General features: G+C 43.1%; 1 protein-coding gene and 1 long non-coding RNA gene across 8 annotated transcripts in view; one reads left to right on the top strand and one right to left on the bottom strand.

Annotated features, from left to right (window-relative positions):
* The window catches only part of MED27 (mediator complex subunit 27), a 185,970-nt gene extending 185,329 nt beyond the window's left edge, over window positions 1-641 (bottom strand). For 3 of the 7 annotated variants that reach the window (XM_082207878.1, XM_082207880.1, XM_082207879.1), the window contains exon 1: window positions 293-638. In XM_082207878.1, the coding sequence (XP_082064004.1) occupies window positions 293-498 (206 nt within the window). In that variant the 5' untranslated portion in view covers window positions 499-638. Of the gene's footprint in view, window positions 1-292 lie in introns of all 7 variants that reach the window. The other 4 variants (XM_082207876.1, XM_082207877.1, XM_082207874.1 and 1 more) reach the window with 4 other exon arrangements.
* A 3,817-nt stretch (window positions 642-4,458) lies between these two features.
* LOC309523788 overlaps window positions 4,459-26,484 on the top strand; it is a 34,964-nt gene continuing 12,938 nt past the window's right edge. The window contains exons 1-2 of the long non-coding RNA XR_014215625.1: window positions 4,459-4,630; window positions 13,569-13,693. This is a non-coding gene — a long non-coding RNA (uncharacterized lncRNA). The remainder of the gene's footprint in view (window positions 4,631-13,568; window positions 13,694-26,484) is intronic.

Below are 26,484 nucleotides of genomic sequence, written 5' to 3'. Positions count from 1 at the left end.
ACAGCAGCAGCAACCCTCCCTTAAGGCTTGCTCAAACCCACATAGCCTTCATAAAACAGACTGTTCCTGAACGTGGAAGTTCCACTGCTCAGTTGTCACAGCGAATTAGCATTTCATTGCACTATCGAATTCCATATCTAATTGGGGGGGGGGGGGTAGGCTTTTTCTCAAGCATTTCTAGCCTTGTGGGCACCATCTCCTCATCCCAGAAACGGGAGGAAGGGAGGGGGGAGTGTCGCCCAGGGCAACCTCCTCCTCGGCAGGTCTTTTTCCTCTTTCCCTTCCTCCTCACCCCAAGTCTCGGCTGACGGAGTGGAGGCTCTCTTGGAAGCTGGAGACGAAGCTCTTCTCACGGCCCTCCAAAGCCTCCTTGTTGCGCCTGCCGTCCTTGAGGCAATCGAAGACGCGCGTGACGCTGGAGCGCAGCGCCTGGATAGCCGAGATAGCCTGGGCAAAAGCCTCCAGGTTGACCCCGGCGCTTAACACCCCATCCGCCATCTTTGGCCAGCAACCTCCTGTCGGAAAGCCGGAGCGCGAGGATATACTGATAGGAGCGCGGGGAGGAGGACGCCGCCGCCGCAAAGCAAGCTGGGAGATGTAGTGCACGGAACTTGGGCAAAAGAGGCTGAGGGACGCTGCGGTCGCAAAGCAGCCTGGGAGACCCTCTCCAAAAAAGCGCGGAGAATGAATCCTAAAGGGCAAGAAGACGCTTCAGCCACAAAGCAGGCTGGGAGATGTAGTCCGCGGGACAGTGAGAAGATTTTCAGGAGATGTAGAGGCGTGTGATTGAAATCGGAGTGCTTTGTTTACCTCCTGTCTGCCAGGTTACCTGTTTAATGGTCACTTGATTGGATTGCCTGGGGAGCCTGGCAAGTCTTTTGTAATGATAAATACTTAGTTCCTGAGCCAGGTCACAGCCTCACACCCTATTCATATCTTAAATGTGCCCTTAAGACAGGATTTGTGAAGGAAAAGACAGTGGGGAGGCTTTTCCATTTTCCTTTGACGTTGCAGAGAAAACATTTGCTCAGTTTGGGAATCAAAATGCTTTCAGGTCGGTCTTCCTGTGCTGATCTATGTACGTGCTTGGTTCTTGGTTCGTTTAACATATATCTAAGACCTCAAAATTCCTATCACATCAATCACAATGAATAATGCTTCCATTGTTTTATCTTATTCATCATCCACATCTGGGCACTAGAGATGGCAGATTAGAGACAGAGAGAACATTTTCCTTCCTTGAAACCACCAATGTAGCCAATGAGGCAAGGTAGTCACTTAACTGATTGCCCAAAAAGAGGATATACATTCCCCCCCTTCTTTCCTCTTAAGGAACTTAAGGTAACATAAATGTTTCTCATCTTTTCCATTTTGTGCTCACAACAACCTTGTGAAGTAGGTAAGCCCCGATAGATAGTGACTGGCCCAAAGTAATCCAGTGGGCTTCATGTCTGAGTGGAGATTTGAACCATTGTCGCCAAGGCCCTGGTCCCAACAGGAGGTACAAATTTGCATATAATCTCTTTATAGACATTTAGACAGATATTTGCATGTTTAAAAATCAAGGCAATTAATTTCCCATGTAAATAACCTCAAATAAATCATTCAGTTAAGTCCAAGCTTGGATCACCCAAATAAGTACTACTATAAATTTGCCCCAATTTGTTTTGCACCCAACCTCCAAAATAAATTCCCCTTCAGTTTATTGACACCCCCCCCCCAATTCATTACCAGTCACCGCATCATTCCTCCAACCCCATCCCAGAAATGAAATTAAAGATGAACAGCATGCACTTTGGATGGTGGAAAGAAAACACTATCTTGCACAGCCATTGAAATACTCTGCTGACCAAAGGAGTACAGGAATGGGGAATCTGGTCCTCCAGAAGCTCTTTGACTCCTGCTCCCAATGTCCTTGACCACTGGCTGGCAAGAGTTGATGGGAGTTGGAGTCCAACACGTGGAGGACAGCAATTCCCCCTTGTAGCATACGGTGAGAGGCAATCATCTGCCCCTACTTATTCTACCACTGTTATAGAAAAAAATGGGATTGGTGTTTACAGCCCAGCTCTCCATCAAGGGATTCAGTGTCAGTCAGGGAAAACTGAGTGGAGTCAGGATCCAGTGAAAGCAAAGAAGATCTTTATTTTTCTGCTGCAACAAAGTTCACACACACACCTTTCAAGGACCCAGAGCAAATGTGTTGTTGTAAATAAAAATATGCCCTTTTCCCTTATGGGGTATCCAAGAGCCCATATAGAGTCCTTACATAGGTTCTCTATTGGTAGGAGAAAATAAGAGAGGCCAACCAGAGAATATTGAGAAGCAAAGCAGCTAGTAAGCTTGATCTTTATTGATCTGTTGCAACAGGGTACTCCCCTCACACGCAGGAGAGGAAGAGGACCCAGAAAGATGGTGTCCAAGACCTTATAAAGACTTTTGAAATTCCCATTCTCTAGATCAAGACCACCCCCAGAAACATTATGCATTCATCACAGAAGGGGTGTAACCTAAGACCACCACCCCCCCAGATACATCCCACCTACATCACAGAAATTTAAATGTTGTTTTTCTCTTGTCCTTGTTTATCTCCTGTCTGGCAGGTTGCTTGATTGGATTTCCTGGGGAGCCTGGCCATTCTTTTGTAGTGGTAAAATACTTATTTCCTGGGCCAGGTCACAGGCTCACACCTTATTCAAACAGACATATCCTTGAGACAGGATTTGTGATCTAAGACCATAAAATTCCTATCACAGTGTGCAAGAACTTTTGAAGACTTTAGAAAGTCTTAGCCCATCCCCTTAGCCAAAGACCATCCAAAATGCATTATACATACATCACAGAAAAAGGTGATCTACAAGAGAAATGTGATAGTGTGGCTTGTCTCTCTTGCATTACTGATTTCATTACCAGGTTAGTCTGAGTCAGTCTTTTGAGATGGTAAATACTTTAGTGCTTGAATCCAAGTCACAGACACACCCTATTCATATACAAAAGACACCATTAAGAAACTGTTGCAGGAATTTATGTATAGTTTGGGGGGGTTGCCCCTCCAGCAGATATCATGCACATGCAGCTCACTACCAAAATCAGCACTATCACTTTTGTGACTTTTGTTATTTGTCCCCACAAAACACTTCATCACAGTTTCTTCCTATCTATTCAAAGGGCCTTTGCTACACAGTACCAAATGTAACAATTCACTGATAAATGTATCTATGTACTGGTTCACTGGGGAAACTTCAGAAATTCATATAGACATGTGAGCTCAGCTACTCAGCAGCCCCTCTGCACGAGTGATAATTCCTGACATCCTGATACCTGAGTGCCAGACAGGTAGCCATTCCAGAAATAACAAACCAGATGAAGACAAAAGGGTGTGATTAACTTGGCTGGGAAACAGGGAAATGTAAATATCTCTTTTGTTACACTTGATGGGTGTTTGGTGGAGGGCAAGGAGAACCATGGGGCAGGGTTCAGGATGCTCAGATTACTGCCACCAGACCTCCCCTTTCATGATGTAACCATGATGTATTAGTGATGTAGTTTGGGGGTGTAACATGGGGATTAGCAGCTAATAAAAGTTTGGGTTCTCTTTTGTTCGGGGCTTCCATCTTGTTCCACCTTGTTGCAAGTGGGAGTCCTGTAGCAACAGTCTTCAATAAAGACCAAGCCTACTGGCTGCTGTTTTGCTCTGGTATTCCTGGCTGGTGTCCTTGTTTTTTGTCCAAGGGAGCCCTCAGATTACTCCGTTAACAATAGGATTTGTAGCATTTGTAAGTGAAAAGAACTACTGGGAAAGATTTCTCCAATATATTTCCTTCTGCAGAGGAAACATAGAGTCTTTAGGAGAGCCAAGATGGCTTTAGGATTGCTCACCTGTACTTTTTCTGACATGTGGTTTATATACTTATGTATGTGTGTTTACCTTGTGCACTTATGAACGGGTTGTTGTTTTTTTGAGACCTTGGAAATCTTTTAACACCATATTTCTTACAAGCTCTGCGCTAATCACTGGCCCTGCTCCATTGGTAGGTTTACAGCACAATCCTACTCATGACTTCCTCAATACATCCCTTTGAGCAGATAGGAGTTCAGGTAATGATTGTTCACTCCCACCACCATACATTATAATAACTTTTCCTGCTCTTTCAATCAGCCATAACACACACAGTCTCATGTTCTCAGCAAGAGAATGAGAAGATATGAGTGCTCCAGCAATTTTTCCTCATGTTTTTTCCACTTATAAATTCTGCAGAAACACAAAGCTATCCTTAGGATGTGCTAATTTTGTCCACATAACTTCTTTGCACTATATTTATTTTTAGACCATTTTCCTGGAGAATGGCTTTATTCCCTTTTCTTCTATGCTCTACACATAATACTTAAAACATTGTGTGGGAATAAAGTGCTGACACTCATCGTCTGTTTTACATAATGCCCTGGGGAACCAGGCTGTCTTTACTCCATCTGTTGTCTTGTGATGTAAGGCTTCCCACATTTAGAATTCATAGATACTCAGGGTTTGTCTATGTGTTGTAACTTTGTCTATGTGTTGTCTAAGGTCCATTGTGGAGCTTGCACTGGTTTAACCAGCACCAGACCTGCAGGTTCTGCACTGATAAACTTGGTGAGTTGGTAGAGACACTGCCGGCTGCTTTCTTTGGAGAGTTCAACATGAATCATTTTGCGGAATGGCAGACATTTGCAACACATGATAAACCATGGTTTATGCAAGAGCTGCAGTGAGCCTTCTGGTTGCACACTTCCCTCTCCTGCGTGGCTGGGAGGAGGACTTTAACCTTTTTTAATACATAACCATTATTACCTGTTTTGTACAAACTAGGGATCATGGTTTAACATAGTGGTTCTCAAAGCGTGTGGCATTGGTGTGCCAGGACAGGAGGGGATGGCAAGTGAGTGAAGATTCAAGTCCATTTAAACATTTCAGTGTAGAATAGCATGGTATATTTAAAAAAATGGTTTGGGGAATACAGATACGGTAGATATTTTTTCAAAATGAGAGCAAGAGCATCAAGTGATACTGAGGACAATCCTAGTTGAAATCCAGAATCACTGGATTGAACAGTATTGTCTATTCTACAGTTCTCCATGACATATTGTTGTGAACAAAGATTTCAAAGTCACAAATATGAAAGATCAGAAAAGAGAAAGGCTTATTTGCAGTGCCATAGCTAGGGGGTGGGGGGTGGGGCTAGCCGGGCTTTTTTGCCTTGAGTGAAGCCTCCAGAGGGGCGCCATAGAGGTTCCCGGTCTACGTGTGTACGCAAATGAACGTGGGGATGCCAAACCACAGTTACCAGATTTTTTTCAATGAATCCGGGGACCCCCCCTTTTTTTTAAGCTGAGTAGCAACAGGGAGTCAGTAGTGGGGATGGTGAGGCAAAAGACCCTGGGCCCAAGCACACATGCATATTGTTTAAAGGTGCAAAGCCCTTCTTTTGCACCCTGTGAAACATAAATGCGCAGAATTTTTAAAAAAATACACTGGGCAACGGCGCGCTGCCCGCCTGTAGCTCCCAAGCCTTCCCTGATCTCCTGCCCATTTCCCCCTTTGTTTGGAAGAGGCTCGGGAGTCACAGGCAGGCAGCTGTTGCTGGGGGGGGGGGCGCAAGGCATGTGGTTTCCCTGCCAGGCAAGGTGCAAAGCCCTTCTTTCGCACCCTGTGAAACATAAATGTGCAGAGGTTTTTTAAAAACTGGGCAATGGCCGACCACAACTCCCGACCCTCCCTCGATCAGTCAGAACAAAGGGGGCAGGGGGCAGGGGATCAGTACCGCCAGATGTCCCCGGTTTCCCTCCGGCAGTGGTGGCGGCAGCCTCAGCAGCCCAGAGCCAGCCTGGTAGCGCAGTTGGCTCTGGTTGGCTTCAGGAGCTGCTTGCTGCCCGCTGCCATGGCGCCCACCATTTTTCCTCTCCAGAAGTCCCCATACGATGTGTTGCGCACATTACACATCATATGGGGACTTCCAGTGAGGAAAAATGCCGGGCATCATGGCAGTGAGCAGCTCCTGAAGCCAACCAGAGCCAACTGCGCTACCAGGCTGGCTCCAGGCTGCTGAGGCTGCTGCTGCCACGTTTTCCGGGGACGGAATTTGTCCGGGGACAGATTTGCAAATCTGGGGACGTCTGGTAACCCTATGCCAAGCTGGATCCCTGGTGAAATAAATCCCAGTTCCACCCCTGCTTCTTTGTATTGATGAGGAGATGAGAGTTCATCTCAAATTAGACCTAGTATAAATGAGATTACCCAGCAAAAGCAAACTCACACATCTCATTGTGTTTGTATACATTTTTAAGGTCACATATATAAGAGGTTCGTTTATAATTATATTTTGCGCATGATTCATGTTTTTATGTAGCTGCATTGTTTTATTCTTCCTGGATGCCCCATGACCATACTATAAAGTACCGGTAGTTGTGTTCTACTGCTAGGAGTTGTTTCTTTTTGTTTTCCAATATATTTGTTATCAATAAAAAAATTGTGTGGCACAAGCAAATTTTTATTCTGAAAGTGTGGCCCAGAGGAAAAGGTTTGAGAACCACTGGTTTAACACTTGCTAAGCTCTTCAAGCTTTTTATGATGGAGGACCTCTGTAGCCAACCCCAACGACACGATCTCAAGATGGAAGGGGAGGGAACAGCTGCAGTCGCCTGCGATTCCTGCGCAATGTTTGCCATCTTGCCAAAGGTTGCAGGCAGCTTTACCTGCAGCAATTGCATGTTGATTGCTCTCTTAAAAGACAAAGTCCAGCAACTGGAGGAACGTGTAGCTACGCTCCAAAGAATTAGAGAGCTGGAGCTCTTCTTGGAAGCAACAGAGCACACCGTCTCCACCAAGGAGGAGACAGGGGACTCCCCTGAGAAGGAGTCTAGTTCACCAACACAGGAGCCAGATATATGGAGAAACGTGACTCAAAGAAGTAGGAGGCCCAGGGTTCACTCTGATTGCTTAGAAATACACAATCGCTTTGAGGTCCTCTCCCCTAGCATGGAAGACGAAGAGCAGACTCCATTTGAGGATCTCTCCCTCATTACAGTCGATCAGGTATATGAAGACGAGCAGCAAAGTCAGTCCTCAGGGAATGTGCAGGCGACCTTGGAACGGACAGCTCACGGAAGAACCCCGACCAAACCCAAGAGGAGGCGTGTAGTGGTGATAGGGGATTCCCTACTGAGGGGAACAGAAGCAGTGATCTGTGGGCCTGACAAGATGTCTCGGGAAGTGTGCTGTCTCCCCGGGGCTAAGATCCAAGATGTAACTGAACGACTGCAAGGAATCATAAAACCCACTGACAAATACCCCTTCCTCTTGGTTCATGTGGGAACCAATGACACTGCAAGCAATAGCCTCCAGAAGATCAAAAGAGACTACGAGGCTCTCGGCAGGAAATTGAAGCAACTAAATGCACAAATTGTCATCTCATCTGTCCTCCCAGTTGAACGACGTGGCTCAGGGAGAGAGGGCAAAATAGTGGAAGTGAACAGCTGGCTTCACAAATGGTGTAAACAGGAACGGTTTGGATTCTTAGATCACGGACTGCAGTTTCTTGAAGATGGACTTCTGGCAAGTGATGGGCTGCACCTCACAACGGTTGGGAGAAATGTTTTTGCCAAAAATCTCAGAAACCTCATCAGGAGGGCTTTAAACTGACTAATGTGGGGGAGGGAGACAGTGCTCCTGAAGGTAGGAGCCTATCAATTAATGAAGATGATCATCCAAATGTCATAGACCAAATGGAGAAAACAGCACACGGACCTAGTGGTGGGAGGAAAAAATCCTTAAATAAGAGACACGGGGGAATGATTAATGGACTTCAATGTCTGTACACTAATGCGCAAAGCATGGGAAATAAACAAGATGAGCTTGAGCTCTTGGTACAGCAAACTAAATATGACATAATAGGCATCACTGAAACCTGGTGGGATAAGTCCCACGATTGGAATGTAATAATGGGGGGATACAATCTATTTCAGAGAAACAGACCAGACAAGAAAGGAGGAGGAGTGGCGTTATATGTCAGGGATGTGTATACCTGTGAAGAGATCCAAGATTTAGATCCTCAAAGCCAAAGTGAGAGCATTTGGGTCAAAATTAAGGGAGAGAAGAATAACAGAGACATCATTGTGGGAGTTTACTATAGATCCCCAAGCCAAACGGAGGACATAGATGATGCCTTCCTGGAACAGATGGCCAAGCATGCAAAAGGAAGGGAGATAGTAGTAATGGGGGACTTCAATTACCCGGATATTTGTTGGACGTCAAACTCAGCCAAGAGCATAAGGTCAAACAGATTCCTCACTGGCCTTGCAGACAACTTCATTGTCCAGAAAGTGGGAGAAGCAACAAGAGGAACAGCCATTTTAGATCTGGTCCTAACCAATGTTGATGACCTGGTTAGTGGGGTAGAAGTGGAAGGATCATTAGGCGCGAGTGATCATGCTCTTCTGAAGTTTACTATACAGCGGAAAGGAGCAGCCAAGCATACTAGGACTCAATTTCTTGACTTTAAGAAAGCCGACTTCATAAAACTTAGGGAAGTGCTGGGTGAGATCCCATGGACAACAATACTAAAAGGAAAGGGAGTTCATGATGGCTGGGAGTTTGTTAAGAGGGAGATACTAAAAGCACAACGTCAGGCAATACCAATGAGACGGAAACATGGAAGGTGCCTAAAGAAGCCAGGGTGGCTATCTAAAGAACTTTTAACTGAATTAAGATTAAAAAAGGATGTGTACAAAAAATGGAAAAGGGGGGAAACCACCAAAGAGGAATTCAAACAAATAGCCAGCACATGTAGACACAAAGTCAGAAAAGCTAAAGCACAGAATGAACTCAGGCTTGCTAGAGAGGTTAAAAGCAACAAAAAAGGCTTTTATGGGTATGTTCGAAGCAAAAGGAAGAACAAAGAAACTGTGGGGTCACTCAGAGGAGAAGATGGTGAAATGCAAACAGGGGACACAGAAAGGGCTGAACTACTCAATGCCTTCTTTGCCTCAGTCTTCTCCGATAAAGAAAACAATGCCCGACCTGAAGAATTTGGAGCAAATGATTCAGCAAAGGAAACACAGCCCAGAATAACTAAGGAGATAGTACAAGAATATTTGGCTAGTTTAGATGTATTCAAGTCTCCAGGGCCAGATGAACTGCATCCAAGAGTATTAAAAGAACTGGCAGATGTGATCTCAGAACCACTGGCAGTCATCTTTGAGAATTCCTGGAGAACAGGCGAAGTCCCGGCAGACTGGAGGAGGGCAAATGTTGTCCCTATTTTCAAAAAGGGGAAAAGAGAGGACCCAAATAATTACCGCCCAGTCAGTCTGACATCAATAGCAGGGAAGATTCTGGAGCAGATCATTAAGCAAACAGTCTGTGAGCACCTAGAAAGGAATGCTGTGATCACCAATAGTCAGCATGGATTTCTGAAAAATAAGTCATGTCAGACTAACCTGATCTCGTTTTTTGACAGAATTACAAGCCTGGTAGATGAAGGGAACGCAGTGGATGTAGCCTACCTTGATTTCAGCAAGGCATTTGACAAGGTGCCCCATGATATTCTTGTAAAGAAGCTGGTAAAATGCGGTCTTGACTATGCTACCACTCAGTGGATTTGTAACTGGCTGACTGACCGAACCCAAAGGGTTCTCATCAATGGTTCCTCTTCATCCTGGAGAAGAGTGACTAGTGGGGTGCCACAGGGTTCTGTCTTGGGCCCGGTCTTATTCAACATCTTTATCAACGACTTGGATGATGGACTCAAGGGCATCCTGATCAAATTTGCAGATGACACCAAACTGGGAGGGGTGGCTAACACCCCAGAGGACAGGATCACACTTCAAAACGACCTTGACAGATTAGAGAACTGGGCAAAAATAAACAAGATGAATTTTAACAGGGAGAAATGTAAAGTATTGCACTTGGGCAAAAAAAATGAGAGGCACAAATACAAGATGGGTGACACCTGGCTTGAGAGCAGTACATGTGAAAAGGATCTAGGAGTCTTGGTTGACCACAAACTTGACATGAGCCAACAGTGTGACGCGGCAGCTAAAAAAGCCAATGCAATTCTGGGCTGCATCAATAGGAGTATAGCATCTAGATCAAGGGAAGTAATAGTGCCACTGTATTCTGCTCTGGTCAGACCACACCTGGAGTACTGTGTCCAGTTCTGGGCACCACAATTCAAGAAGGACACTGACAAACTGGAACGTGTCCAGAGGAGGGCAACCAAAATGGTCAAAGGCCTGGAAACGATGCCTTATGAGGAACGGCTAAGGGAGCTGGGCATGTTTAGCCTGGAGAAGAGGAGGTTAAGGGGTGATATGATAGCCATGTTCAAATATATAAAAGGATGTCACATAGAGGAGGGAGAAAGGTTGTTTTCTGCTGCTCCGGAGAAGCGGACACGGAGCAATGGATCCAAACTACAAGAAAGAAGATTCCACCTAAACATTAGGAAGAACTTCCTGACAGTAAGAGCTGTTCGACAGTGGAATTTGCTGCCAAGGAGTGTGGTGGAGTCTCCTACTTTGGAGGTCTTTAAGCAGAGGCTTGACAACCATATGTCAGGAGTGCTCTGATGGTGTTTCCTGCTTGGCAGGGGGTTGGACTCGATGGCCCTTGTGGTCTCTTCCAACTCTATGATTCTATGATTCTATGATTTTCAAAACAAGCCAAAGTCAAACCTTGAGTTGATGAAGCTGACTTGTTTAACTGACAAAACAGTAAGCCATGGTTAAATAAAACTGAAATTATTAATATTATGTATTTATTTATACCCTGCCTTTTTACCTTGGGAAGAAAAGAGGGGGAGTGGACTTGCTGCAACTTGTGCACATATATATGCAACCAATAAGAGCCACAAAGCTGCAGTTAAGCATATAGTATTTTATTGTATTTTGTTATGGGAACTGCATTTGGAACAACAACAACAACAATGTTCTACTTTGTGGCTTTAATTGGTGCACAATTTCATACTTCTTTATGGTACTTCTATGCGTTTTCTTACATAGTAATCTAGGACAGGGATGTTAGGATTCATTTCCCATGTTGCAGCCATGGGATTGTTTATATCACATGACAGTGTATGTTTTCATTCCACATTGTGGGAAGTGATGGAGACTGGATGTTTATATTACTGTGTTTCCGTGATGTAGGACATTCGTCCTTTTGTTCTTTCTCTTTGCTGTCTGATGCCGAAGAGGAAGGAGCTGAGCTAAGATGCTCTGAGTGTGTATATGTAAATAAACGTAGTTTAGCCGAAAAGCTGCACCACTGAGTCTGAACACTGACTGCCTATACTTTGCTGATCCTGAAGTATGCTGATGCCTCTTGGTATCAGTCGCTGTGATGTTCGGACTGGAGAAAGCTTTTGAATCTCCCGAACGACTGACCAGGAGGGAGAGAACATGCCAGTCCGGCATGTGTCTCTACTGGATTCCTACTCATGTGTAGGACCTCCTGAGAATGGTTACGGGCCCAGGGATCGTGGCCACAGAGGACAGCAGGCTCAGTGCCAGCCAGAAGGAACTGGGGACTGTTTCTGTCATGGTTGAAGCCTCCGGTAACTGGTGGCTTATAACGCCTCAAATGCTCTATAGCTGTAAACATGTGTTAAATAAAGTTTGCTCACACTTCAACTTGCAAGAAAAGGAAGCAGTGAGTTTTTGTTTTTCATTAAGTGTGTGTAAATTTGGGACTTTTATGTGCTTATATTTCCCCTCTTATATTTACATTGCTAAACACTTAACATTTAGGCAGTAACAAATTTAAAGTACAGTACAGCTATTACCCAATCTTGGAGAATTCAAGTAGAAGGCACCCTACTGCTTAGAACTCCCAGTATTAACAGCTGGAGAACATAAAAATGGAAGTTCAGAATGCAGATGCTTTTGTTCTTAATTACATATTCTTTATATTGCAGAGGATCCATTATGCATGGAGAGAGCCAGTGTAGTGTAGTGTAGTGATATTGCTCTAGATCTAGATTACAATGGTGGGGAATATGTGGTCCTCCAGATAGATTCCCAGCTCCCAGCCAGCATGGCCAGTGATCAGGGACTACTGGACCTACAGTCTAGCAAAAACTGGAGGGCCACAATTTTAAAATGTGCATTCCCCCCACTCAACAATAAAGTATACTGTACTATTGTTTTGATTACAGATAGGTAGCCGTGTTGGTCTGCCATAGTCAAAATAAAAAAATTCCTTCCAGTAGCACCTTAAAGACCAACTAAGTTAGTTCTTGGTATGAGCTTTCGTGTGCATGCACACTTCTTCAGATACACTGAAACAGAAGTTGCCAGATCCTTCTATATAGTGAGAAGAATCACAAAACAGAGAAACCAGTAGGAGAACACTTCAATCTCCCAGGACATTCTATACAAGATCTCAAAGTAGCTGTTTTACTACAAAGGAATTTCAGAAATAGACTGGAAAGAGAAGCTGTTGAATTGCAACTCATTACCAAACTTAAAACCATGGAGAGACCTGGTCTGAACAGAGACATTGGATTCTTATCTCATTATACATGACTAAGCCATTTTTCACCTTCTCACCCCTTGCCTTTTCCTGTAAGACCTATTGCAGTCATTAAGAGTCGTCAACAGGCTCATCTCAGCTATCTGCCAATCTCCCATTCCCACCACCCTTCTGAGTAATACCCCTCCCCACCTTCTCACTATATAGAAGGATCTGGCAACTTCTGTTTCAGTGTATCTGAAGAAGTGTGCATGCACACGAAAGCTCATACCAAGAACTAACTTAGTTGGTCTTTAAGGTGCTACTGGAAGGAATTTTTTTATTTTGACTATTGTTTTGATTATGAATATAAGGCATTAGTTCAATGTTCACATTAGTTCAGATGATCCCAAAGGGAGGGGGAACACTTTTAATGGAGGAAGTTGTGGCCCAGAGTTTAAAATACTACAAAACCCAACTCAAAATAGAGCTTCTGTTTTGTAAAGCAAAAAGTTGGGGCAGAGATTGGAAGTGTTATAGCTGGAAATGATACTGGAACAAGGCACTCTCTTGGAGAGCTTATGTTATGACAGAAGCATTGCTTTGGTACTGATTGAATGTTGATTTTGATCAGAAGGGAGGCACTGCACTTAATACTAATCTAGTTGGCAACTTTCTGCCCCCCATCCCCCTGGCTTTTCCATCTTTGAAATCTGCATAATACATCAGATTCGGCAAGCTAGGAAAAACCTGCTCCTGTTGAATTTCTGCTGCTTCTGCCACCATTAAAAGCACAGGGATCTTTCTAGGCAAGAGAATGGTCTCCAAAATGCTAATGAAACATGGTGAGACAGTGGCAGGTGCTGCATATCCTCTTCAGGGCTCCAAATTGGGACGTTAGCTCTACTGGGCTCATTATAAGTTGAATATCTCTTGAACATTATTGCAGAGGCATTCAGTATTTGCTGACTCTCTAAATCTGTTTCGCATCTGCCAAGACCTATGTCACAATAGTCTAAGCTCATGCATATTTTCAGGACACCACTTAACATGTGTAACTGCTTAACTTAACCTTTTTGTATTCAAGGCACAGGGAGATCCTGCAGTAAGCTGAACCTGTATTTCCACTGCAAGGCCCATAATTTCCCCGCACGCACTAGCACTGATTTGTCGTATATTCTGGCAGTCTGAAAATTCTGGAGCAGCCTTCAGGTAAATTTAATAAATAAAAGGTATTTTATTATATTAAGTATAAAATCGAACAATGCAGTTAGGATAGCTCCCCCCCCCCATTTAAAAATGTGTGTTATTCATTCAATTAATTTATGTTACGATCCCTCCAGAACGTTAGCGTTTAGTCACAATGGCAAATGATAACAATACCTTCTGGGATTGTCAAAACTGTCAAAAGAGCATTTAAACTTTGTACTATCCGTTTTAGAGAAGAAGGCTAACACATTTAAGTGTTTGTGAAGTTGCTATAGGGAAATCATTTTTAAAAAACTAACAGCAACCTTAAAGTGATATTTGGTATTTTCAGCAAAGGGGGGGAAATGAAAATTCCCTTTTGATTCTTTGGATATATTAAGCAGTCTTATGTTTCTTTGGTTCTGTAGCACTGTCTGCTGCATCCAGGAATAAGAAACTTTATTATTTATATAGCACCATTTCCTTAAAGAATTGTATGGCTGAAGTGCCTCTATTGCTTCTTCCAATTATGCTGAACTTCATCTCAGTTTGCCAGCAACAGTCACTTATGAAAGCATTGCACTGGCTGCTAGTGAGCTAGCAAACCCACTTTAATATGCTGATTTTAATGCATAAAGCTCTAAATGGCTTAGTAGAACCCAGGTACTTGAAGAAGTCCCTTCCCCAATACTGAGTCCTATGGTCAATTGGAGGGAGTTCTATGGTCAGTTGGAAGGGACCCTGCTTGGGGTTCCACCAGCCAGTGTTGCTGGCAGGCTTATGGCACAGGACAAGTTATCCTTAGTGGCAGCACCTCATTTGTGAAACGTCCTCTTGAGTAACATTCAGCTGACTTCCACATTAACTCCGGCTTAAGTTAAAAACATATCTATTTATCCTTTGGGTTCTTAAATTGATGCTAACTCTGGAGAAGATGGTGCTGGTTATGTACTATTGCTGATTTGTGTTTAATATTTTTGTTTATCCTCTTGTATATTTTTATATCTTATTATGTTGTAGAATCTATATTGTGACTCACCCGGTGGCTGGGAAGGGCTGGGAAGAAAAACTACATAATAAAGACTTAATTAGGCAATTGGTCCAGATCCGGCCCCCGGGCCTTAGGTTGCCTACCCCTGAATAAATGGAAAATCCACTTGGGGAGTGCTTGAAAAATAGCAGGAGGGGGAAGAGTTAAATAGCTCCTGCCAATTCTCCATAGAGAATATGTGCTGTTAAATAGCAGTTAATGTGTACAGTGCTTAAAAAAAAAATCAACTGCAGCCTCTTGAGTGGGTGTTGATAAGTATCAGGATCACAGCAGGCAAGGAAGGGGATATTACTTTTGGGAAACTACTGTTTGCATTGGAAGAGCATCCCTCATAAGCAATTTCAAAAGAAAGGGTGCAAACCTGATAATCATTACCCCTGCTTTCCCTTCACTATTTGCTTATTTGCATTTTTTTAAAGTGCAGGTCAAATGCAAAGACACATTTAATGGTCACATCTTACTTGGCCCTCACTGTATGCTTTCTGTGAGCATTTATTCTTGCTCTTTCACACATTGTGTTTTAAAATGTGAAAGCTACTCAGATGTAGGGGAGAGAGAGGTTAAATAAATGACACAAATATTTACAAATAAGTGAATCTGATGATTTTTGGATTAAGAGGCCCATATTTCAGCACTATGAACCTGAACCCCATCATCCTTTTTTAGGTCATGTTTAAGTTAATGTAGGAAAGACCACAGTTTCTGCAGCTGGGCTTGCTCAACATCATAATACAAGGCTTCATTCTGCATTGCTGTCAGCCTAGCACCTTAACACTCATACAGTACTAAATTACATGAAAAATGTGTGAGTTAAAAATACAAAGGGAAGAGAGAGGGGAAAAAACATTTCCAAGAAATACTTGTTTTGTTTTTTTATGTACGTAACACTCTGTCCCCAAATATTTGTCCATTTTTTATCAGCAGAAATAATTGGCTGCTGGCTCTATTTCATATTCATTTTGAAAAGCAATATGATCAGCTGCACCATCAGTTGTTTTTTTTTTTTAAAAAAAACAATTCTTAAGACTTTGGGATCAAGTGAAGAATCTGGTGTAGATCCAAATGAGAGGAATATATTGTTATTTTAGAGTCTGAATAATTGCTTGAAAACTGAGTTGTGAAGACATTTGAAGAAGAGAGAGAGAGAGAGAAACCAAATTCACAGATGGTTTGGATATAAATCCAAACTGCAGTCAGTCCACTCAACATCTTTTTTTAATGCTTCTGCTTTTCTCTCTCTCCCTTCAGCCCAAATGTTGTTGCCTGCTCCAAGACATATGTGCTTCTTTCTTTAAACTGAACTGAGCCTCTGAATCATGTTCTCTCTCTGCATTCACATAGCAATTGATTTGAAAATCTGCGCCAATGCATTTTATTTTTAAAATATATAAAAATACGTATTTACATTTTGTAAAATTTGGGAGGGAGGTTCTCTCACTCTCTTTTCTGCATATTTTCAAAAGCAGCTGTCACACAAGTAGGTTAGATTCAGCTGTAGAAAGAAAGATAGAGCAAGAGCAAAACATTAACAGCAATGTACATGTAGGGAAGGCAGTGGTGGCTGGTCTACCTGGGACTGGTGGGGTAGAAAGCAGGAAGACGTATAGTAGGTGGAGCCAGAGCAAATGACAGGCAGTGCCACTTCATGGACTCATTGTAAGTACAGTGGTACCTCAGGTTACATACGCTTCAGGTTACAGACGCCACTAACCCAGAAATATTACCTTGGGTTAAGAACTTTGCTTCAGGATGAGAACAGAAATTGTGCGGCGGCAGCAGGAGGCCCCATTAGCTAAAGTGGTGCTTCAGGTTAAGAACAGTTTCAGGTTAAGAACAGACCTCCAGAACAAATTAAGTTCTTAACCTGAGGTACCACTGTAAGCGGGCAGGCAGTTGGAGTCTGGCTGACGACTGACTGAGGCTGGTGGGACAGTGCCGGTTTCCCATAATAGATCAGCCTCCACTGAGATTAGATCTGCCAGTGGCTGTTAGCCATGACAGCTATGCCCCCATTGTACGTGTTAAGTTGTGGGTGAACATATCAAACAACACAGCGATTCTTCAAACAGCTCTTGTTTATTCACAGGCCAGAACTGAACAGAACTGAAGGGTTCAGTCAGCATGCTTATATAGAGCTCCAGTACAACATAACTGTAACAATTTTCTAAAACTATCCAATCACTGAACGTCACTTTTGATCCCTTATTTGCATAACTATCTACAGTATCCCCCTGCTGGCCCAGGGTGAGAACTTCAGTACATTACAGTACCTCAGAACACCTGATGCTGGGGACAAAAGAAAGAGGAGGGTTCTTGCCTTCCTGGTAGCCTTCTGGGAAGCACGTGGATAGCTTTTTTTTTTTTTTTTTTTTAAAGGAACAGTGAACTATGTGGCCAGCTCTGGCTAAAAGTTTGTTTAATTGTTTTCCTACTTTTTGATCCAGTTGATGTTGCCAGTTGTTTTAAGAAGTAGCCCATGAATATTATGTTACATCAATCAATTGAGCACTTAAGAGTGGCCAAGTCCTTTGTTTCCAGAAAAAGGCATAGCTTGCAAGTCAGTCAAAAGTGTTGGGGAACGCACTCCTTGCCAGTTGTCCAGAGGAAGCCATGGAGATTTGCAGAATGCTCCTCCCAAGACCAGCATTGATACAGCTTACCTAAACAGGGCTGGGGCAGGGTCACTGGTGACTGGTATCTATTGGGCCTGGCGGGGTGGAAGGCAGGGAGAATAACCTCAGACTGAGCTATAGCCAGGCAGGGGTAGAGTCAATGAAAGAGGAAGTCAATGAAAGAGGTAGTTTTGCCCCGATCCTTCTCCCTGCTGTGTTCTACAAGGGCAATCCTGAGTCTAAGGAGAATGGGGGAGGTGGCAGGCAGTGCCACTCACTGGACTCATTGCTTTGAAAAGTGGAAATTTGACAGGTTCACCTTTAAATGCAGATTGAATCACATTTCTTCCCTATCCCCAGTTAGGAGAGAGATGATAAGGTAACCTCAAGCTTTCCCTTCCTCTCTTCTATTCATTTGCATCTGGGGAGCTTAGTCCCTCACTGAACCTTCATCTATGTGGATCAGTGAAGAGCTGGCTGTGGCTCTCCACCCAATTCTGTCCACCTTGGGAGAAGACATGATAAAGTATAGAAAGCAGTAGCGCTCAGTGAAACTTTTCATAGGGGAACAGTTAGGACCAGATGCTTCAGCTTGTGAGGGCGGGGGGGATGGACATTGTGATGTCCTGCCATTGCGTGCGTGGACATCACGCTTCCCTCCCTAAGCCTGGCAGAAGCTTCCCAGACTTTGGGAAGGAGGCCCCAGGCCTCTGATAGGAAGCTGGAGCCTTGCTGCCTCCTTCCCAAAACCAAGTGAGTGAGCTTTGGGAAGGTGGCGGGAGAGTTCTTGGACCGCGCTGGAGCATCACAACTTCCTCCCTAAGCTGGGCAGAACCTTCCTGGACTTTGGGAAGGAGGCGCCAAGCTTTAATACTCTAATTTTCCTAGTCCACTGACCACACATTACTGGTTGGAAGTATATTATGTCCTTCTCCCCCACGTCATCTCCCTACTTTATAGAAACAAACAAAAAATTGTGTTGCTTCAACTTAGCTTAGGCTACGCCACAAACCACTTATGGTCCCAGCTGGCTGCTGTCAAACAGAAATGAGAAACATGTTGACCTCCAGATGTGGTTCTCCAATTCCCATAATTCCTGCCCGCATGGTCAGTGGTCAAGGATGATGGCAGCTGCAGTCCAACAATGTTTGGAGAGCTGTAGGTTCCTCACCCATGTGTCTTGCAGTTAATAAAAGGGGTCCTGACAATTGGGACATGTTGGGTGTTACTCTGCCTAGTTAGGAATTCTTGGAAAATGTCAAAACTATTTCACAAGCTGAGACTGCCTACCTATGGCACTAGTGTCCCATTCAGGAAGATGCATTGACCCCCAGAGGAAAAGTAAGAACCAAGTTTTTGTTTACTTCACTGTTGCTGTATCACAGACATCTTTCAGTTTACTGGAATAGGTGTGATGCTGATGATACACCTGAAAAGCAGAATTTGGACTGCACTGTATACTCCCTTTAATTGGTTGAAATATATATGCAGTAGTTTTAACCATAGAGAAAAAGTATGTTGGCATCTGATCACCTTGAACTTGGATTCTTAGAGCTAATTCCCCTCTTCAGCATGGAATGATTAAAGAAATAGAAAGGCTGCATCCATCTTCCATGGGTGGTGGTGGGGTGTGGGGAATTATTTTTTACTATCTAGAGATTATTTAGCATTTGATATTGATGTCTCGTCTGTCGAAAGATTTAAGGATCACGATGTAGTGTATTCAAGTAGCAAGCATTTTTCATTGTCCTGTTAGTGACAGTAGAATTCGCAGCCAGTTGTAGCGATTCATCTTTTCTCATATCGATTGTGTGTCTAGCCTACACTGTTTGCAGAAATTCAGCTACTACAAAACTGGAACCAGTAGGTAGTGTATAAAAAACGGAATGGGGGTGGTGCTAACCTCTTTGTATTCTGATACACCACAGCTCATTAGCATACCCAAAATTTCACAGCTGAAAATACCAGTGTTCTTCTTGTGCATGAGTGGATGATGAGGCCCAACAGCCTGGTATTCTTCTTATTATTAATTAAATTTATATATCATCCTTCATCCGGAGATTTCAGGGCAGTTCACAAGATAAAAATACAGAGTAAAAACACAAAATAAATAGTTAAAATAATACCCCCTTCCCACAAGCACATTTAAAAGGCTTAATCAACCAAAGACCTGGTTGAAGAGGAGCATTTTCATCTGACGCCTAAAGTTGTATAATGAAGGCACCAGATGAACCTCCCAGGAGAGAGCATTCTACTAATGGGGAGCCACTGCCAAATAGGCCTGCTCTTGTGTTGCCACCCTCCAGACTTCTCCTGGAGGAGGCACACAAAGAAATACCTCAGAGAATGATTGCAGAGTCCAGGTCGGTTTACATGGGGAGAGGTATTGTGCAGTCCTTGAGGTACTGTGACACTGAGCCATTTAAAACTTTGTAGGTCAAAACCGGCTCTTTGAATTGGGCTCAGAAGCTAATTGGCAGTCAGTGCAGTTGGACCAGAACTGATGCAATATGCTTAAACCATCATGCCACATTGAGCAACCTGGCCAAATTCTGCACCAGCTGACATTTCTGAATCATTTTCAGAGGCAGCCCTGTGTATAATGTGTTGCAGTAATCTAACTTAGATGTTACCAGACCATAGACAACAAAGGTTAGGCTATCCCTGTCCAGATAGAGGTATAGCTATACCACCAGCCAAAGCTGATGGAAGGCACTCCTCACTACTGAAGCCACCTGAGCCTCAAGCAACATCTCAGTGCATTTGTATGGCTTGTTTTGATTGTCATATCTCAAAGCAGAGTGGGTCAGAAGCTACAAGATGGATGCTTGTAATTCTTGGAGGCCTAAGCAAACATTCCTGTGTGTGGATCCTCATAATGCAGGATGCACACAGAGTAACTGGTCACCGAACTAAAGAGAGCATCTGTGCTTACACCTCTTGGCACATGCACTCTGAAATACAATATGCAAGCAAGCCTCATGGCCTACTGCTTTCAGGTGCTGCATTTGCCTGATGGGGAAAATAATGTTTACTAGGGACTAGAAAATTATCAAGTAGGATGCTTGTAGAGGGAGAGGGGTTGCTTATTTGTTTAAGACCAGTTTAATATCACCACAACTTCTGGCCACAATTATTCATCTACCCGTCTTATTCTGAATCAACTATGGCTTCCAATCCATTTTCAAAGACAGCCCCATGTAGAACACATTGCAGTAGTCTATCCTGGAGCTACCATAGCACTGAGGCTAACCTATCTTTGTGAGTTCTGGGTTCAGTGTATCTCAATGCATTCTTCACTCAGACACACATTTACTTATTTCATAAAATGTATATGTTGCTTGATTGTTTAAAAACTCAAAGTGGTTTACAAAAAGATTAGAACAATAAAAAGATTGGTAAAAACTATTAAAAGCAACTATTAAAACATTTTTTAAAAGATCAGTGATAAACTAAAAGCAGATAAAAATACCCACCAGCATTCTACATATCTAGGTAAACAAACCTTGACTGGCTTCTGCATATAGAGCATGCACTCTACTACTACGCTAAGGCCCTCCATTCCTAAAAGTGGGCATTGTTGGAGTGTCTAAAGTAACTGATCCTGAGACATCAGTGTACTTCACAGACTGCACGGGTAGCAAAACTAGAAGCATCCAAAGACTTCTACAGTCTCCCCCGCCCTACTCCCTTTAGCACTTCTCCCTAACACCACATCTGACCTGGAGTGTTAAATACTGTTTATCTTAGTATATCAAATGTTGAGCTTAATTTCAGCCTGTAGCTGAATATCTTCTTGGAGCTTGCCCAGAAAACTACTCACCCTCCGCCTCCTCTCTAGCAAGGCACCAAGTAGCAAAGTAGCAAAGTGTTCATCCAGTCTTGTATAAGTTAGGAGCATTAGCTCATCAGAACACATTTTTACTGGCTACCCCACAGCAACCTGAAGTGTTCTGTATTTTTCAAAAATGTCTGTTTCCTAAGTAACTAGTGAGCCAGTCACATTACCAACCTTTAAATAATATTTGAGATCATAAAACTAACTAGAAACTGATTTGGCTTTGAAACCCTACTAACTTTATAGTGTTGTCATTTAAGTTTTAACAAAGATTTTTCTATTTGAATTAAAAGGAAAATACTAAAAATGTGCCATGACTCTTGAATCCAGCAGGGATCCAGACTCAGAACCAGAAGCTGCAGAGGCAACAGATCAGAATCTGCCTCTGGTTCAGGACTGAGCTGACTGCTGGAGATAAAGAGACCACTGCACTTTAGGCTGTTGGACAGGATCCTTCAGAGGAACATCCCAGATCACCAAGTCCTATAGGGCCAGAACCCAGACCCCTGCAGTAACTTTCTGCCTGAGCCTAAGGAGCCAGACGCCTCTCACTGACACGACTGGTCCTGGAGTTCACCAGGAAGGGAGGCTATGGATCAGAGGAGGCATGCTTATCTTCAGGCCTGAGGGTTGATGCATGAAGACTCTGCAACCGGATGGAGCCCAGCGGAGGTCGTCTGGAGACAGGCTTAAAAAGCCTCAGTCTGCTTCCAGCCTTTGCTGGAGCAAGTTTTAAGTGGTACTTGCCCAGAACATGACAAAATGGTACTTGCAACTAAATGTTGTAGTGCATCCTTCTGGCAAATGTGCTTGTGTTCAAGGCCCTCTCCCAGTCAACCATTCTGCCAAGCAGGGCATTCCATTCTCTCTCTCCCGCCCATTTTATATTAGGATAACAATCACTAATATTATTTAAAGAATGGTAATTGTGTGTGCCTTATTAAAGAGTTACTTAGGAAACGGGTATTTAAAAATACACATTACTTCACCCTGCTTTGGAGAAACCAGTGAGAATGTGTTCTGATGAGCTAATGTTCTGTTTTTCTTTTCCAGCTGCTGTACTACATTCCTTGGCTACTGAAAAGGTTTAGTCTTCATTGGGCTGTTTTGGGAAGAGTTGGTTGGGAGAGGTTGCTCCTGAGCTTTGTTTGCTTATATATATTTTTTGTACTTCTGCAAACACTGTTTCTCAGTAGCTGAACTTAAGCAGTACTGCTGCTGGCATTTGCCATCCAAGTTCACTATTAGAAGGAGTGGTGGAAATTATTCCTATGGGTGATAACCAGTGCTGGTTCTAGTCCGAATAGACCCATTGACATTACTGGTTATGGCTAACTTAGATTTCTTAATTTCCGTGGGTCAGCTATGAGCAGGACTTGAATATAACCCACTAGTTCTCAGGTATGAAGCAACTCTCCTTAAATAGGTTCAAAGGGACAGATAGCATGTTACTGGGGCTTGGTGGATGGCTGCAGTCAATATATCCATCCTCCACATTCTGTCGGGTAATATTTTCTTAAAAGAAATGTGATGTGATGTTATTGTATTTCCTCCCATCCCCGCAAACAGCAGCCAATGAATGGGAGTGGGAATGGCTTCAATGACATGTTTATTTTACCAAATTACTTGGCGGGGGGCGCATAAGCAACAGCTACACACACTGCATAACTTGTAGGCATTCAACTTGTTATGTAATGAGCTCTTGGACTTATATCGCTACTGAGTCCAATACAAACAAGATTGCTGGGTCTTGCTTTATATGATTTAATCCAAAGTGTCCCAAGCTCTGCAGCTGCAATTGCTAACAGGAAATGCTAGTGGTTTCATCTTTCAGCCACTCTTAAATTGTGCCTCTGTAGCTTCATGAATATCTCGGATGAGGTGGCCAAACAAAACATATTTAATCATGGCTGTTGGGTTCTAACATATTGCCAAAGCATAGTTTTTAAAAAAAACCCTTGATTAGTAAGCTAACAACAAACCATTGCTTGACTTTGTGGTTTTTTGCCAGAAAGCAAACCATGATTAGTATGCTGGGCTGGATTCAGATGTTCACATGAGCCACACTTTGGCAAGACAAGCCATAGCCTACAAATGTGTGGGAACCAGTCTAGTTGGAAAAATAGTCTGACTTGGGCATAAGGCAATTTTTTACAGGCTTATTCACACTTCCTCTTGTCCTGCTGCATTCACCCAGGGAAAACCGCTCATTAGCACTCAATCAGAGCTAATGGTAATTCTGGTTTTCTCTGGATTCCCATTTCCTCTGATTTAGCACCAAAGAGCAGGTTTTCCCTTGAAAACCACTTGAACATGTATAGAAAGTGTTGGTCAAATGGAAAACTGCTTGGACACATGCTTTCTAGACACGGGACAAGTGGAAGTGGGGACAAGCCCTGTCTTTTGTTGAAGAACCAATGATGAACTTCTAGAGGAAACATTTGATCTATATATTATATAAACTTCCTTTTCCCCTCACTCTTCTTCACCACCATACCTTTCCACAAATGTCCAATAAAAACTTTTAATTTTCTATGTTACAATATACTTTCCAGATCTCAGTATCTAATCTATGCTCAACCCTTTTCTTCTATCTTTTAAAATACTGAAAACTTTGCTTTCCTTAAATTGAGAGGAAGTAATTTTCACTCTCATGCCCACAACTCAGTATTTTCCTCAAATACAGTATTACACTCTAAGAAGTAGGTATTGCCTTTTAAAATAAGAGCAAAATTAAAAATATATGTAGATATAACCTGCACTGATCAATTCCTACTTATTTTTCTTGGAAGGCTGCCCTAAACAGATGATGAGATCCAAATTTAATAAACTAGCAACTGCTCCCCTTGCAAGATCCAGATTTTATCTATCTCTTGGAAACGGAGCTTCATTTTAATTTGGATGAAAATAAAACCCATAATAATCATACATGAACCTTGCTACACCTCATATTTCAAAATTCCATTTTATAATAATGTCCATAACTTTATGTCATCTCTCTCATATATATATTGGGGTGGGGGGAGCACCAACTGGACAAGAATCTGAAAATGGCAACAGCTGAAAACAATAAAAGAACAACGGAGCCTCCCACAGATGGCACTTAGAAGAGAGAGTGATCAGATGGTGTGAAATGCACAAACACACACACATAAAGGGGAGGAAATTACAAGAGATTAACAAATTTTCACTCCTTATTTAAAACTGAAAGCCAAGGTTTTACTATAGCAAAGGAAGGGGTGATGCAGCAATAGTGGTAAACTGGGATGTCCTTCATCTGAATGGCAACTGGCTCAAAAACTCAACAGATTTTGGGAGGCTGATACAGCTCAGTGGCTAGAACTGGGAACTGGGCAATATATCGACCTATTATCCCAAACCAGTTTGAAGTCCATCTCATGATATTGGTTTCATACTTTTTGGCCCGGCAATATACAGTCATACCTCGGGTTACAGATGCTTCAGGTTGAGTTTTTTTTGGTTGTGGACTGCTGAAACCCGGAAGTACCAGAACGGGTTACTTCTGGGTTTCAGCGTTCGCGCATGCGCAGAAGTGCTAAATCACACTTTGCGCATGCACAAAAGCGCCAAATCGCAACCCGCGCGTGCGCAGACATGGGTTGCGAATGCTGTGGGTTGCGAACATGCATCCCACAGGGATCACATTCACAACCCAAGTGTCCAATGTGCATGCCAATGTTTTTCAATCAGCCAATCAATGCTTCTCTTGATTCCTGCAGCCTTTGCTAACTCTGCTCTCCCCTTCCTCCTGCAAGAAGCAGCAAATAATAAGAGCAGGTGCCAGCAAAAATCACGATGCAGGAAAAAAATGTGAAGTCATTAGAAAAGACAATATTACATTAGATGGGCAGTCAGTCTGACATGGTATAAGGCAGGTTCCTATGTTCCAGGTGGCCTTGAAGAAATCATAACTTCAGGTCCCCATTTGCAACTTGGAGATAATAAATTATTAGTGTATCCTTCTAAGGATTACTGAAATAATGTTAGTTTCTAAAAATACATCTCAGCTTTCTAAAAAAGAAAAAACCCAAATGATGCCCAGTTCGGAAACAAAAACAAAAAATGAAAATCAATCTTAAAAACAAACGCCAATAACACTCTGAAACAAACAATAACCGCTCAAATTTAAACAACCAGAAAACCATGATGCAAATCTTACAAAGTACAAATAAGTTAGAAATATAGGAAGGCTCACTAGCAATAAGCTTCTGAAATAGGCACTTTGTCAGCAAGTGGTCGAAACATTTATTGTAATGAGGCCAAGCAGGCCTTTCTGTGGAGGACATTCTAGCACACTGGTGCCACAACAGAAAAGGTGCTGCCTTTTTTGGCCACTTGTCAAGGTTCAGCACTAGAAGGGCATAAAGTGGGACCTGAGGTGTTAGTTGGAGTGCATGACAGGATGGTCCTGAGGACCAGTACAGTGGTACCTCAGATTACAGACACTTCAGGTTACAGACTCTGCTAACCCAGAAATAGTACCTCAGATTAAGAACTTTACCTCAGGATGAGAACAGAAATCGCACGGCGGCAGCGGGAGGCCCCATTAGCTAAAGTGGTACCTCAGGTTAAGAACAGTTTCAGGTTAAGAAAGGACCTCCAGAACAAATTAAGTTCTTAACCCAAGGTACCACTGTACAAGCCATTTTTCACATGAAGTGAAGTAGAAATCATTGCCTGCCACTGTTGCTGCTGCTGCTTTCTGCTCTCTCTCGCCTGTCTCATTCTGAGGAACATGGGGTCCTTCCTTAGAGCATGGCATTCTGGGCAAAGTGACCTTGGTGAGGCCTGCAGCACCACCAACTTTGTGGTGGCATATACAGGAAAGCACCATGGTGAAGAGAGTGGGAGTCACTCTGACCTTGCATTTCTATGGTCTTCCTATTTATTGTCATGCAGCAGCCATGTTCAAGTGGGAAAAGGAAGTGCCAGACTGGGATGGACCATGGCAGTACCACACCAAGCCACCATACCCTCCCACATTTATCCAGTGAAAACCAGGATGTCCCATTCTATAATTTTACTGTTTATACCCCACACATCTTACTGGGTTGCCCCAGCCACTCTGGGCAGCTTCCAACATATATAAAAACATAAAAAAATTAAACGTTTTTTAAAAAAACCTTCCCTATACAGGATTGCCTTCTGACGGTTTGGACATTGGAAAACTCCATACCCTCCAACATTTCTCCAGTGGAAATAGGGACATCCTAAGGAAAAGTGGGACATTCCGGGATTAAATCAGAAATCAGGACGGCTACTCTAAAGCAGGGACATCCTTGGAAAATAGGGA

This window comes from Podarcis vaucheri (genome assembly GCF_965113315.1).
Source record: "Podarcis vaucheri genome assembly, chromosome: Z".
Lineage (NCBI taxonomy): Eukaryota > Metazoa > Chordata > Lepidosauria > Squamata > Lacertidae > Podarcis > Podarcis vaucheri.
The sequence above is the reverse complement of the archived record's forward strand: the minus strand, read 5'-3'. Positions and strand labels throughout refer to the sequence as shown.